General features: G+C 40.2%; 1 protein-coding gene across 1 annotated transcript in view; it reads right to left on the minus strand.

The window, feature by feature from the left end:
- Slc27a6 (solute carrier family 27 member 6) overlaps positions 1-15144 on the minus strand; it is a 67094-nt gene that overhangs the window by 46798 nt on the left and 5152 nt on the right. The window contains exon 2 of the mRNA XM_008840881.3: positions 8863-9066. Within this exon, the coding sequence (XP_008839103.1) occupies positions 8863-9066 (204 nt within the window). The remainder of the gene's footprint in view (positions 1-8862; positions 9067-15144) is intronic.

Below are 15144 nucleotides of genomic sequence, written 5' to 3' on the forward strand. Positions count from 1 at the left end.
GTTTGTGTGTTCTTTAAATTCACTGAATTCTTTTATCATATTCATCATTGTTCTTTTGAGTTCCATGTCCTGCATTGTCTCTAGGGGGTTCTCATTGTGCTCCTCTGGAGGATTACTGGTATTTGGTGGGGATATGTTATTTTGGTTTTTCATGTTATTATTTTTTCTCTGTGATTTTGACATGTGAATTTCTTTTGTAGTTTCTGACTCTTGTGTGATACTCGGGCCTTCAAGTTTAGTTCTGCTTCTTTTTTTGAACTTTATGTGTCTTTGTGGTTTACTTTTTGGGTATGAAGAGCTGGTTCGTCTAAGCTTCTGGTTCTCGCTTTTGATTTTTATATTGTCGTAGCCGGATTGATTTTGTCTTCAGGGGTTCCACGGTGGCCCAATTCCAATGTGGGTCAGAAGTTTTCAGACTTTCTCCTTAGGTCTGGAATCTTCTAAGAATGATTTTGGCCTCAGGAACTTGGGTGTTGGACTGGCCTGAGATCCTGGCCGTGGCCAGGCCACGCAGGGATGCAAAGGCAGATGGGGTGGCAAGAAGCCCCAAGATTTCCCAGGGAGTGGATTTAATAGCTGGGTTGTACAGATGCAGAGGATCAGGGAGAGGTAAGGTAAGCCTCGGAGCCCCAGAAAGAGGCTGTCAGCCCCAGAAAGAGGCTGACGGGTGTTGCAGGACCAGGGAAACAGAGAGAGGTGAGGGCCGGACGGGTGCAGAGGCAGTGCTCCTGGGGCCCAAGGAAGCACCAAGCCGTCCCGGTGAAAAGGGTCAGGAAGCAGCACTGGCTCCCCAGGTGTCTGAGGCTCCAAGACTAGGAATGGCACAGGGCCCAAGCTAGGAGTAGAGAACAGCAGGGGAGATGGAAGGGTGAACGTAGCTGTGGGAGCCAAGGCATGGAGGGCTGTGCGGTAGACTTATCCCAAGAGAGGCCTGAGGGCAGGAGAACGGGCCAGGAGAATTAGGCGTGGTGCAGGTCCAGGGAAGCAGGAAGAGGTGAGGACAGGGCCAGGTCTAGAAGCAGTGCTCCTGGGGCCCACGGAAGGCACCAAGCTGGCCTGGGCAAAAAGGATCAGGAACCAGCACAGGTTCCCCAGGTGTCTGGGGACCCAAGACCAGGAATGGCGCAGGGCCCAAACCAGAAGCAGAGAACAGCCGGGCAGATGGAAAGGTGAATGAGGCCGGGGGAGTCAAGGCGCAGAGGGCTCCGCCATGGACCCACCCCAGGAGGCCTGAGGATAGGGGAGCAGGCCAGGAGAGTTAGCCGGTGTTGCAGGTCCGGGGAAGCAGAGAGAGGTGAGGGCAGGGCGGAGTCCAGAGGCAGGGCTCCTGGGGCCCAAGGAAGGCACCAAGCCTGTCCGGGTGAAAAGGGTCAGGAAGCAGCACTGGCTCCCCAGGTGTCTGGGGACCCAAGACCAGGAATGGCGCAGGGCCCAAACCAGGAGCAGAGAACAGCCGGGCAGATGGAAAGGCGAATGAGGCCGGGGGAGTCAAGGCGCGGAGGGCTGCGCAGTAGACTTACCCCAAGAGAGGCCTGAGGGCGGGAGAGCCGGCCAGGAGCTATAATTAGTTTTTTATAAAAATGTACAGCTGTGATCAATATAAAAACTTTACATAGTGCTTTGGTATTGGCATTTGTAGGCCTGGTAGTATTTTTCTTGTTTTTTTAGAGTTTGTTATTGCCATAGAATTTATAATATCTATGTAATAGATTCATCTCATTAATAAATAATTTGATAGGTTAACGCATATTATGATCCTGGTTGAACATTAGCAGTTTTATATGTTTCAGGCTATATTTCTTTATCAAGGAACACAACTTGTTTCATGTTGATTAGTACTGTCCATTAATTCATTCGATTTTATTGTATTCTATGCATGTTCTGTCTTGGCGTTCAAAGGGTCCTAATTTTTTTTAAACATCTTCCTGCACAGGCTTCTGTTGTAAATCTACTTCATTATGTTTGGAAGTATAGCTCAGTGGTTGAGTGCTTTCTTAGCATTCATGAACATGAGACCCTAAATTTAATCCTAAGAGCCACAAAAACTAACAGATCTGCCTCATTAGTAAACTTGCTTTGCTTTATAAAATGCTAAGTGATGAGACAAAGCATTGGATTTCACAGAGGCAGGCACTAAAATCCAGGCCAGGGGAGCCACGGGAGGCCAAGGGAGGAGCACAGTCCACAGTGACTTCAAACGTGCTTTCCGGAAGTCTAGGTTTACCTGGTTCTCTGCCCACTCTGAAATTTCCTGACAGGCTTTGAGCTCCACTTCTGCCAACTGGATCACCTTATATGTGAAGCTGGAAGTATGCTGCCCACTATCCTAAAATCATTCTTTATTCTCAAAAGAAGTCCACGTCACTATTCCCAAAAGCTTGGAATTTTATACCCTGTTTTGAGAATCTCTCCAAATTTTCTCCTCAAAACCACATGCAAATATTTTAAGTGAGACTAACTCCAGCCATGGTTGTTGAGAATGCCTTTCTGTTCCTTACACAGAAAGGCAAATGTTTATGCTTTTTCTGCTTCCGTGAAGTCCTCTCTTGGATCTTCAATCACCATATCCTTATTCCCTGCAGTGTCCCTGAATCTCATGGCAACCCAGCTTTTAAAATAAAAACTTTTCACTTACAGATTGTCTAGGAGGAAGGACAGCATATCCAATGCTGGTGTCACCATTCAAGGTGCTTCACTGAATGTCTTAGGCTTATTTCCCTTCCTAATTTGGTGACCTTTAAGTTGATAACAAAATCACTAATTCATCAGAAACCATGGAAGGTACTCAGTAAATTTTTTGATAAAGGACACAACAGATAGCTTATTCAACAAATGAAGTGATCAAAAGTTGATGGGATTTAGGGTTTGAATGAAGCAGAAGAGCGATTAAACATGATAAAACTGTATTGTAGGGTTCCCTCTTAAAATATTTAGAAAGCATATTAACAGATTAAAGAGCTCAAGATTTAAGTAGCATAGAGACTTTTATAAACACATCAAAGATATTTCTTAAATTAATACAGTCAACCCTTTTTAATTTTTGTGTTTTTCTTAGTGAAAATTTTCTTGAGAAATGTTACCTTCAATGGTCTCCATAAGGCTTGACTCTTCTAAACTTTTGTGAATCCTGACATTGAAACTTTTCAATGTACTTTGATTTGAATAAATCATTGAGATAGGGCCCAGGAAGGAAGGAGGGAGTTGGGATTTGTCCAGTGAATTGGAAGATAGGATGAATGTAAGTAAAGGACAGACCATGCCAAGGGAAAGCCATTTCCAAGGCAATCACAGCTTTGGAAATTGTGGTTACAATTTGGTTATAATGATGGACAAAAGAAAGAAGAATCCCTAAGAAGGAAAAGGCACAAGGAAGGGAATCTACATTTTGGTGGAGACTGGCTCCAGACATGGATAACTTGCTGAGGCTGGTTAACTCCTGAAACTTATGTATACCTGCCCTGTTCAGGCTGAGGTAGCCTCTTAAGCAGAACTAGACAGGACAGACTGAATAAGGACACAGCCCCTCAGGAGAAAGGGATGGAACTGGAGGAAACAGCAACAGAGTTTCATGAAAGATCAGAGTGTTGTGAGTCAGAGCTGACTCTCTAAGGCCAAACTGAAGATAAAGCCATACGGAAGCTCACTTGCCTCCACAGACTCCTAGAAAGATTCACAAATAAGGGGATTAGCCACGTCAAAGAATAGATGGTAAATGTATGACCATAGATAGGTTACTTTGTGACGAGTTCTGTTTAAAAAACTGTCACAGTCATGGGCTGCTCATTCAACCTTGTAGAAGGCTAAGAATTTTTCCTCTTGGGAAAATTTTAGAGACATCAGGAAAAACAAGGACTAAAACAGGAGATAAGAACAAGTTTATAAACATTTCCAACTCCCTCCATAAGACTTGCTGGTTTTCCCTTAAGAGTCTTTTCTGAGGAATCTCAATAGCTCACAAGTAAAAGCAAGTTGTCAGGGTTGCCTCACTCCACATACAGGACAAGGAAACCAATCAGTACATAAACCTCACCCAGGCACACACACTCGTGATTTAGTTTGTTTTACATTTTATTACCTGCACTTTTATAAATTGGCAATCAAAGAAAACTAATATTTGAGGAAATTCTGTAGCACAAAAAAAAGAGCAATATAACCTGAAAGATAAAAAGTTGGAAAAATAGACAAGATTGAAGGATATGAGACAATAAATTATCAATAATGCAAAAATGTATTATTGCAACAAAATGCAACAGAATATTATCCCAAAAATGCAAGATCTGGGAAACAGATCTCAAAAAGTAAATCAAAACTCAGAGAAGAAAATAGTAAAAAAAATAGTAAATTAATGATAGTCCAAGAGGCTCAAACTTTTAAAAATGGAAAAGTTCCAAAGAAGAAGGAATGAACAAACCACCAAATGTAACAGAGGGAGAAAATAGGTAAAAAGAACAGAAAGAAACAAAGCGAGAGATGCAGATTTTGTTTTCAAACTTAAAAAGCATATAGAACTGCAAGAAACGAGTTTCTAAACCTTAAAAGGTCTATAAGTTTCCAAGAAAAATGACTAAACGAGACCAGTCCAAGTATAAACGTGGTGTTATAAACTACAGAAGACTCATCAAAAGTGTAAGAAAGCAAAAAGACAAAGACTCCTTAATTTATACTCAGAAAATTAAAAGAAAATCCAGCAAGTAAAAATAAAAATCCTGAGTAAAATAATTTCTAGCTTATGCATCCATACGCTGTCTTTCACGTGTAAGGATAGAATAAAGGACATTTTTGATACTTGAGGATTTCTAAAAAGAGTTCTCTTACATATATTTTTTATCAGAACAGTCCTGAAAACAATGTACTGACAGAGTGAAGAGTAAAGCAGGCAAGGATTCAGTAAAAACAGGATCAAGAATGAGGTTGTTTAGGGAAATTTCCAAGGTGAGGGTGAAGACAGCAACTAGTCAAGACTACAAGAGAGGTCTGTGGCGAGGCGTCATCAAGAAAGTGGGCTTGACAAGGTACATGTGACCTTTTCAGTATCCACAGGTATATGTCCTTGTTGAGAAAGAAAGAGGTTGATATCACAAATTAACTTATTTTCTTTCTTAACACCCATTTTTAGGTCTGACCAGTTACTGGAAACACAGTTATCATTTTTTAGCTTATGAAATCTTTTTGTCCCACATGATTGTAATATAGTGACATGTTTGTCATTTTACTGACCCAAATTTCAGCACTTTACAGTTGTTAACTATGATGAACATAATGGTTAACACCAGAGTCATGTAAACTCCTTTTTTCTTGGGTATTTTGTTTAATCCACTCAATCCATGTTCCCTATATGGCAGCCTAAGGGATAATGCCAATGGACCATGGTAAAGTCATCATCCCACAGTGCCTTCTCTCACACCCCAACAGATGGTTGAGCGCTTTGCTGCCTCTGCACCCCCCATGGCTTGCCCCACCGCTCTGAGACCTGTGAGTAACACATTCCTATCCTTTGCTTTTATCCTTCATTGTGTCTCACTTGCCACATACAACCAAATCTTCCTCAAATCAAGGGTCCCTAGAGAGTCGCCATCAAGACTAAATATGAAGGAACCATAACAGCAGAAATTACAACACTGAATATGAACCAGTTATATATAGGTGTATAGCAAAATACATAATCAAATGAACAAACCAAAAGAATAATTAATTTCAGATTGAGGGGAACTTGATGTGAAAGAAAGTAAGTAAAACTTACACAATATAGTTCACTTAGAAATAGTTTTTATAGGGATTGGAGAGACGGCTCAATGGTTAAGAGTTACACTGGCTGTTCTTGCAGAGGAGCCAGGTTCAGTTCCCAGCACCCCCATGGCAGCTAACAACCATCCATAACTCCAGTTCCGGGGGATCTGACACACTCTTCTGACCTCTGTGAACATTGCACTTATATACATGGCACGCAATACACTCATGCACACTAAAAAATAATAGATAAAAATAAGTGGTTTTTACTAAGTTATGATCCTGATCACCCAACTTATTTACTATAAATGGTAAAGAGTATTATGGCATAGTGAATGGAAGTTCCCAGAAAAAACCTGCATCTTCAAACTGAACCTTCTGCAAGGCTGAATATTGGTTAGAACTTCAGTAATTGTGTAGAATTTGGAATATTGAAGGTGCAGAACCTAATTACATTTATCTTGGATTATCTTTAGTCCTTTAAATAGTCATTCCTTGCCCACCTCTGTGCCTGCCTTAACATCCTGTGGCTAACAGATTTAAAAAAGAAACTTTTGAGATGCATTAACTTAACAAAACCCTAGCTTTCACCAACCAAAAGACTCAGCATCTGAGGCCAGTAACTGAGATTTCTCTACTTTGCTGTAGCCACCTACTGGATGTTTCCACCAACACATTTGATTTATGATTTTCTTTCTTCTGTTACCATAAAAACTTCATGAAAATGCTTTCACATTGGAACATGGGATGTGGGGCAACCCGAGTCTGTGTTCCCTGGCCATGGGCACTCATATTTGGCTCCAGAAGGGACTTATGCCCTTTGAGAATCTGCTTGAGAGTTGTGTTGTGTTTTTATGTCAACAGTAGGAAGAGAAAGTATCAATATCATAAAGTAAGTAGAAGAACAGAGACAAAATCCTCCTGTGCTGGGAAATGATTTCTCCTCCTAAGCAAGTGTTAAGTATCTGCTAAGTAACCCATTCTCTTTAGAAATAGGGAAACAGTTATGTAAAAAGAAAGAACTGAAACAGGCTTTCTTCCTTAGAAGCAGAAACAAGCAGATGAATGTGGTCCTTCTCTCTCACATGACTAAAACTGTTAGATTTAAAAAAATTCTGTGCAATATAGCTGTAATACAATAAATTCCAAATACAAAGTCAGTAATGATATTTTTTTCAGCCAGTTGTGCAAAAGCATGAGACACCCCAGTTTTAACCGTGAAGAAGAAATGGCAGTTTCAATCTGCTCCAGCCTGTTCTCACTGGGGTGGGGAAAGAGAGACGGTTGGATTTTTTTTTTTTTTTTTTTTTTTCGTCTTTTTTGAGATAGGGTCTCCCTGTAGCCTCAGATAGCCTGGAACTCACTACCATAGACCAGGCTGGCTTTGAACTCACAGAGATCTGCCTACCTCTACCTTCCAAGTGCTGGGACTAAAGGCATGCCATGATTTAATATCAGCATTCAGGAGGCAGAGGCAGGCAAATCTCTGTGAAATCAAGGCCAGTCTGATTTACACAGTGAATTCCAGGCCAACTGGGGCTGCAAGGAGACCCTGTCTCAAAACCAGAGTTACTTCTGACTTTTCATAAGAAAACAGCTATGAGGCAAACTGGCTAAGTACCTCCTGTTGGACTATTTCAGAGCATATTGAAAAATTCCAAATTCCAAAGTCAGGTTAAATTTATGTCGACAAGCTGATACATAGTAGCATTTTCTAGTTCATTTATTTATTCTAATGATATTTTTGAAATGAAGTCTGTTCTCTAAAAGGTTAAAAGAGATAAGAGGCACCAAATAGTTGTCAAAAAAATTTTTTTAAATATGCAATAGTGATTTTGCTTACAAAATGTTGTCTACTCACAAGCAACAGCAATATTGTAACATGAAAATCAGAGTCACTAACCATGTTCAAGCTAATCACAAAAGCGTGTTTGTCCTCCCATTCAAACCAATGCCTCCCCTCATCCAAAAAACAAGAATCCTTTTTAATTCTCAAGCAGATTCATTGTCGGTTTTGGCTGTCATTGGTTAAACTTCCTCCCAATAAAAAAAGAAAATGGAGTTCTTGATTCCATTTTGTGTCTTCCCACAGACTCACAAGGCCTTCAAGACTTCCTGTAGGTCACATGATCCAGCTATTCTAGGAAACTAAGGAGAGCTACCCACCTGTGCTTATAGTCTAGCTGTAGCTGGATTACGCTTGGATTTAGCAATTTAACTGGAATAGAGAGAACTGCTTTCAAGTATAATAACAGATTTGGAAATACAGAGGGACAACCAGCAACTATTTAAACTATTTAAATTTATTCATTTTTAGGTATGAGGAATCTGAAGACCAGAGGAGTACCAAAGATCTTGTCAACGAAGTTGGCAGAGCTCTGGGGCTGGGTTGAGGTCTTGAGAAATTCCAGGGCCCTTTGTTCTGTCATACTGGGAAATCTCAAATGAGAGTAAAGCCAGTGAACTTGGGGATCTGCCCATCAAAACAGTTCACCTTTCGCTGGGTATGGTGGCCCACACATTCAGTCCCAACACTCGAGGCAGAAGCAGGCAGGTGTCTGTGAGACTGAAGCCAACCTGGTCTCTATAGTGATTTCTAGGCCAGCTGGTGCTACAAGGAAACCCTGTCTCAAAACAATAGCAACAAAATGTAACTAAAAAGCAAAACATTTCACCTTTTTAAAATCAAGCAATTAACCTTTTCATCTGCACTAGAATGTCTAGGAATTTCTTGCAAGCATACTTTCTTATACGTTTATTTGTTACAAATGACTGAAAAATGTGTTGTATTTTTTAACCTTTAAAAAAAATTGGAAGATGGGGCTAGAAAGATGGTTCAATGGGTAAGAGCATGAGAACCTGAGTTCAAATCCCCAACACTCATGTGAAAAGTTAGGCATGGTAACCAGCAATTAGGAGTGGGGAAAGGTGGATTCCAAGAGCTCCCCAGCAAGCCAGCCTAGTCAAAAAGGTTCAGTAAGAGATGTTTAAAAGACAGAAAAGGAAGAACATAAAGGAGGTCACCTGATGCCCTGTTCTGGCCTTCTAGGTACATAGATGCAAACATGCACGTATAACCACCACCCCCCCACACACAGACAGAAATAGACAGAGAGACAGAAAATTGGGACATACCTGTTGTTCCAGAAGTAAAAATATAGAGGCAGGTAGACCTGAGGCTTGAGGCAACATGATGGCTACGTGGCAAGGGCTCATCAGAGGAGACACTCAGCTTTTCTTTGAGTGAAACTATACCTTCTGGGACGGAATCCTTCATCCCCCAAACACTGACATTTTGGGGGAGACTGGGAAGAATTTCTTCTATACATCCAAGCAAATCTAAAAAGCAAAGGTTAGAAATAGGTGAAGAAAACTTAACTCTCAAGTCTTGCACATTGAGTTCCTTTCATGTGTGAGAACAGAGATTAAAAGATTTTCTTCTGTTGTATGAAAGTCATGGTCATTTTATGGTTATATTTGGTTTGGGGGATTTTTATATTCTCTTTATTTTTCTTTCTTTTTAAACACATCACCCTAAGTATTCCTAGTCTGTCCTTGAATTTGCAGTCTCTGCCTCAGCTTGCCAAATCATGGGATCGCACATGTGAGCCCCCATTCCTAGCTTTATGGTTTGATTTCAACAGGATGAACTGACATGGCAATTCAGCTACCATCCAATTAAACAATACAAGTTGGCAGATTCAAATTAAATCTGGGGGATTCCTTATCATAATTATGTGATGTTCTCAAATTTTAAATAAAAATTCTTCTTAGATTCTCTTCAAATTTAAATTCGGGATACTGTTCAACATTTTCTTTAAATATAACTTGGTAGTTAAGTATTCAAAAAAAAACTGTTTGGTTCGGTTAGTCCACTCTAATGAAATACATTTGGGAAAGAGTCCTTGACTGCTCTGAAATCACAAAATCCTTGTGGTTTTGAGACTATTTTGGAACCAAAATGAGATTTAGAGAGATGTCTGTTCTCTGCACAGTGGTGATTAAAGTTGCAAACTTCTGCAAACAGAGGAGAAAAGGAGCCTCCCAGCAAAGCACAAGGCAGGACATGACAATGGCTGATGACACATGGGTGCCCAGCGGTGCCTCCAGCAGCAGCAGGAAGACCCAAGGCCAAAGGCAGAACCAAAGTCAAACAGAAAAAAGGAAAAGAAAATCATGGCGAGCTTAGCTTGGGTCTCCACACCTCAAATACTAGTCTGATGGCATCAAGGGTCCGAGTGTTCTGTGACTGGAAAGGGGAGAAGATCTCTTTTCAGAAGCTTTGTTTTCAGGATTAAGGGGTGGGGGGCAATGACTGAAGTGAGGTGAGACTAAGTTATTTTGAAACTTTCATTTGGCCACTATTGTAGGATAAAGTGTCACACTCAGGAGGCACACTGATGGGGAGGAAGCGAGACAGACGGTTGCAGTGGGTCCCTCGTGAGGAAGCACTGCCTAGTAAGGTGCCCAGCACCCAACGGGGTACAGAAAAAACAAAAATCCATATTCTTGGAAAAATCTTCTTCCAGAGTAGACAGATGATTATTTATTTACATTATTTACATTCTTTCTATTTATTTATTTATTTATTTAATATTTATTTATTTGTTTATTTCTGAGACAGAGTCTCCCTGTGTCCCCAGCTGGTCTGGAACTTCCTATGGAAACCAGCCTGGCCTCAGTCTCACAGATCTGCCTGGTTCTGCCTTCCAAGTGCTGGGATTAAAGATAATGCGCCACCACACCCAGTTTACATTCTTTTTAAATGTAATGCTGTCCTTACTTTAACATGGATTTCTGACAGTGGGGTGCAGGTTTTATATTTAACATGGATGTTAGCTTTCTTTCCATATTTCTACAACATACCACTCTTTTCTAAGGTGTAAGGGACTTCTGAGTGCTGTACTAATCTTAAAATCTACCTGCACATCCTTGGGGATACTGCATGGCAACACCCACTGGCCTTTTGTGGTCAAAGCAAGTGGAGCCTTGGATCACTGGAAACCAGCAGACACTAAGGAAAGGCAAGGAATGTTTCTTTCCTCTCTCTTCTGTGTGAGTGTGGCCCTCCCAGTGTTTTTGTTTTAGATTGCTGGCTCCCAGAATCTGGATGGAATATGTTCCTCCTATTTTAAACTCCAGTGTGGGGTTACTAGTCAGTGCCCAGTGTAACTGGTAATCTAACTAAAGTCTCTTTAATTCTAAAGCTATATGTGCATCATAAAAGAGATCAACAATTGTGGCTGGAGAGATGACTCAGTGGTTAAGAGCACACACTGCTCTTGTAGAGGACCTGAGTTCAGTTTCCATCACCCACATGGTCAGTGAACAACCTGTAATTCTAGCTCAGGGGATTTGATGCCTTCTTCTAGCTTCTGGGGTCTCTGAACTCACATGCACTGCCCCGCCCCCGGACACACATCCACATATAGTTAAAAATAAAGTAACATCTTAAAATAATCACTTATGAATATTGCTATTAAATATTCAATAGACCTTGGTCAGAATGCTCTAGAATGCACAAATGTTGCCCTTTACAGGTGAATCAATTGCTCATTATTCAATTTTTAAAAATTAAACATCAAAAGTAATCACAAGCTATAACTTATGTTGCATCTGAGTTCACAGTACCATGTAACACATTTTCATGAAGGAGATCATGCAGCAGGAACAAATGTCTGCTTATCTCAAAAGCCATCTGTCAGTCACTGTTCAATTCTATCACACTCAATATATTTGGGAAGCAATCTTGATTTACTTTCTCAAAATATATAACTCAGATTAATCATAAAGAAACAGTAAGAGAGGGCCTGGAGAGATGGCTCAGCAGTTAAGAGCACTGGTTGCTATTGCAAAGAACTGGAGATCAGTTCCCAGTTCCAAGAGGGCAGCTAACAACCATCCTTAACTCCAGTTCCAGGGGACCTTATACCCCCTTCTGGCCTCTGTGGGCACTCCATGCAAAGATGCACTTACATACATGCAGGCAAAGCATTCATATGCATAAATTAATTTTTTTTTAAAAATGAAAGAAAAAAGGGCTGGAGAGATGGCTCAGTGGTTAAGAGCACTAGCTGCTCTTGCAAAGGACCCAGGTTCAATTCTCAGCACCCACATCGTGGCTAAGAATCATCTGTAACTCCAGTCTGAGGGGAATTTGACATCCTGTTCTGACCACTGCAGACATTGCACCACACAAGTGCACTTACACACATGTAGGCAATACACTCATACACAAAAATGTGAGAGTAGCAAAAAGCCCCATTTAAAAAAAGAAAGAGTACATGAAGCTGTCAGGAAAAAGTGATGAGGAGATGCAGGAGGAGTTGGAGGGGAGGGAGTGGGTGTGGATTTGATCAAACACCTTATATGCGTGTATGAAATTCTCAGTAAATGCTTTAAAGTAAAAAAATAATAATAAATAAAAATAATGAATAAAAAATATACATTTTTATTTTTTTGGTCTTTTTGCGACAGGGTCTCCCTGTAGCCCCAGCTGTCCTGGAACTCACTATGTAGACCAGGCTGGCCTTGAACTCACAGAGATCCGCGCTGCCTGCCTCCCGCGTGCTGGGATTAAAGGTATGCGCCACCACGCATAAAATATTTTTTAAAAACAACAACAACAACAAAAAAAAGGGTCAAATGGTACTAGGTAACTCATGAACAAAACCTGTCAAGAAACTCAAATTGAGCTGGGGGCAGCGGGTAGGAGGTATGGAGAGGGTAGCGAATAAAATGCCATCAAGCTATATTGTATGAAAATCACAAAAAAGCATTTAAAAATTTCTCAGAAAAAAAGAAACTCAAACATAAATATTAAGGCATTATATTATCAGAGAGCGGGGCACCGAGAATTTAATGTGTTTTATTGATCTTTATTTCTACAACAAATACAAATAAAATGTAAAAATCCAGAAAGAATACTTAGTTCTGGCTGCCACGTACAGAATGCTGCTGTATGCAGATTGCTGTGGCGAGAACTGAAGGAAGGTTGGAAGGTGAGACAAGCTACAGACAGAACGACAGGACAAAGGACCTGGACTTTGAAATGCAATTCTAGATTTTGTTTCGATGACTCTGGCATTTTGAACTAACAAGTCTTTCAACTAATTTATTTTAGTCATCTTAATTTCAGTTGATCATCTGGAACTATGAATTAACAGTGCAAACGTCTATAAGTTCTTAATGATGTATGTACTTAAATTTGGAACTTAAGTACAAAGTAAGTTGCAATTTGATTATGGCCCAGAATTGTTGTTGGAATTGCAAAGTCAAGGAAATAGTGAGGATTTATAAGGAATGATGTTTACAAGGGAAAAAGGAAATGAGCAAAAATAAAAGGAAATGGGATTTTATCTTTTCAAAATTCAGTTGATTTGAGGCAGAATTCTCAAACAATTCTTTCAATATGGTAGAAAACATGGAAATGATAATGAAAATTAGAATGAAAGTTTGAAATGTCAATGGAAGGTTAAAGAGTGGCTAGAGGATGGCTCAGTGAGTAAGAATAGTCCTGCTCCTTCAGAGTTCTGTTCCCAGCACCCACATGTGGTGGCTCACAACTGCCTGTAACTTCAGCTCCCCAGTTCTGTTCCCAGCACCCACATGTGGTGGCTCACAACTGCCTGTAGCTTCAGTTCCCCAGTTCTGTTCCCAGCACCCACATATGGTGGCTCACAACTGCCTGTAGCTTCAGTTCCCCAGTTCTGTTCCCAGCACCCACATGTGGTGGCTTACAACTGTCTGTAACTTCAGCTCCAGGGGATCATACACCTTCTTCAGCCTCTTCTGTCCTCTGTGGGCATTGCACGGCATAGGTGCACTTACCTACATGCAGGCATAACACTCATACACATAAAAATAACAAAATATTTTTTTTTAATTTATGCATGACTTGGGGTATAGTTCAGGGTACCATACTTGCCTGACATCTATGATCTAGATCCTTGAATTGATCCCCAGCACCAAAAACATTGCACTGATAAACCCAATGTGAAAATCAACTATAAATAAGTGGCTTTCTGTAGGACCATGAATAGGTTATGACTTCTTAGAAAACTGATGCTAAGTAAGCACTTTCCTAAAGCACTGTACAGAGAAGTAAAAACGAATGACATAGATCTAATGATGTATTTAGCAATGATGTGGATAATAATGATTTAGATACTAATGCTTCATATCAGGCCCAGAAACTCACTCTTAAACAATTTTCCTGTTACTTTTACAAACTTTAGTTCATTGTCAAGCATAGAAAACTTAAGGAGTATATATGCTGTCTCTTTTCTTGGGAAATCAAACATAAGGCATTTGAAGGCAAATAAAAGTTTAAAAAGTTGATGATCTGCTCTAGTTAATAAGTTATACAACTTGATTTATTTCAGGTACACTAGATAGACTTCAAGATCTGTGCCCTAAAAATTGAAATCTAGTCTACATTTCCGTTCATTATAATTATTTCAAATCAGTTGCCTTTATGTCATTTATTAAATAATTCTTCCCTGTTTTATTGAGAGTTGGTAGGTAGGTATGAACTATTCCAAAATCTTACTTAATTCTTTGCCTACTGTTTGTTTGTTTGTTTTTTTTGACAGGGTCTCCATGTAGTCCCAGCCCACTTGGAATTCGCTATGTAGACCAGGATGGCTTTGATTTCATAGAGATCCATCTGCTTCTGTCTCTGGAGTGCTGGGATTTGGTGTCCACCACCCACCTGGCATTGCCTAGATGATGTTGATGATGATAATGGTGATGATGATTCCACTATACTTTTTAATTAGCAAAATTAATGATTTCTTCTGGAGTAAGGTAACTCTTGACCTTGCTAAATGAAAATGTGAGACAAGGCAGTCTAATAAATACAAGAAAAAATTAGAAATACTTTGAAAACTGACATAGATCCCACGAAAGGGCCCCACAAGACACACACATGGTAAGTAATAAAAACTCACAAAAGGCATTCGTTTTATCTACTCTATATTTTCTACAAAATTTAAAGCATTTTTATTTTTCTTCTAACTCTGCCTACTGATTTTAAAAATCAGTTGCCTTTATGACCAAAGGTCATAATGGAAGCCATTGGAAGTTTAGAATGGCTCAACGGTTAACCCGAACATTTATTTACTCCCACATTCTGAGGGCAACTGTTCTCATGAAGAGAAACTTGAAGTCCTTTAAAATAAACCTCACACCGGGGGCTGGAGAAATGGCTCAGGGGTTAAGAACACTGGTTATTCTTGTGGAAGGCCCAGGTTCAAATCCCAGCACCCACATGGCAGCTAACAACTGTCCATAACTCCAGTCCCAGGGGATCTGACAGCCTCTTCTGACCTCTGTGGGCCTTGTGCAACACGGGTGCACTTACCTACATGCAGGCAATACACACATACACTTAAAATAAAAATAATAAATAAAATT

The sequence above is a fragment of the Nannospalax galili genome, unplaced genomic scaffold, assembly GCF_000622305.1.
Source record: "Nannospalax galili isolate Female #2095 unplaced genomic scaffold, S.galili_v1.0 scaffold490, whole genome shotgun sequence".
Classification (NCBI taxonomy): domain Eukaryota; kingdom Metazoa; phylum Chordata; class Mammalia; order Rodentia; family Spalacidae; genus Nannospalax; species Nannospalax galili.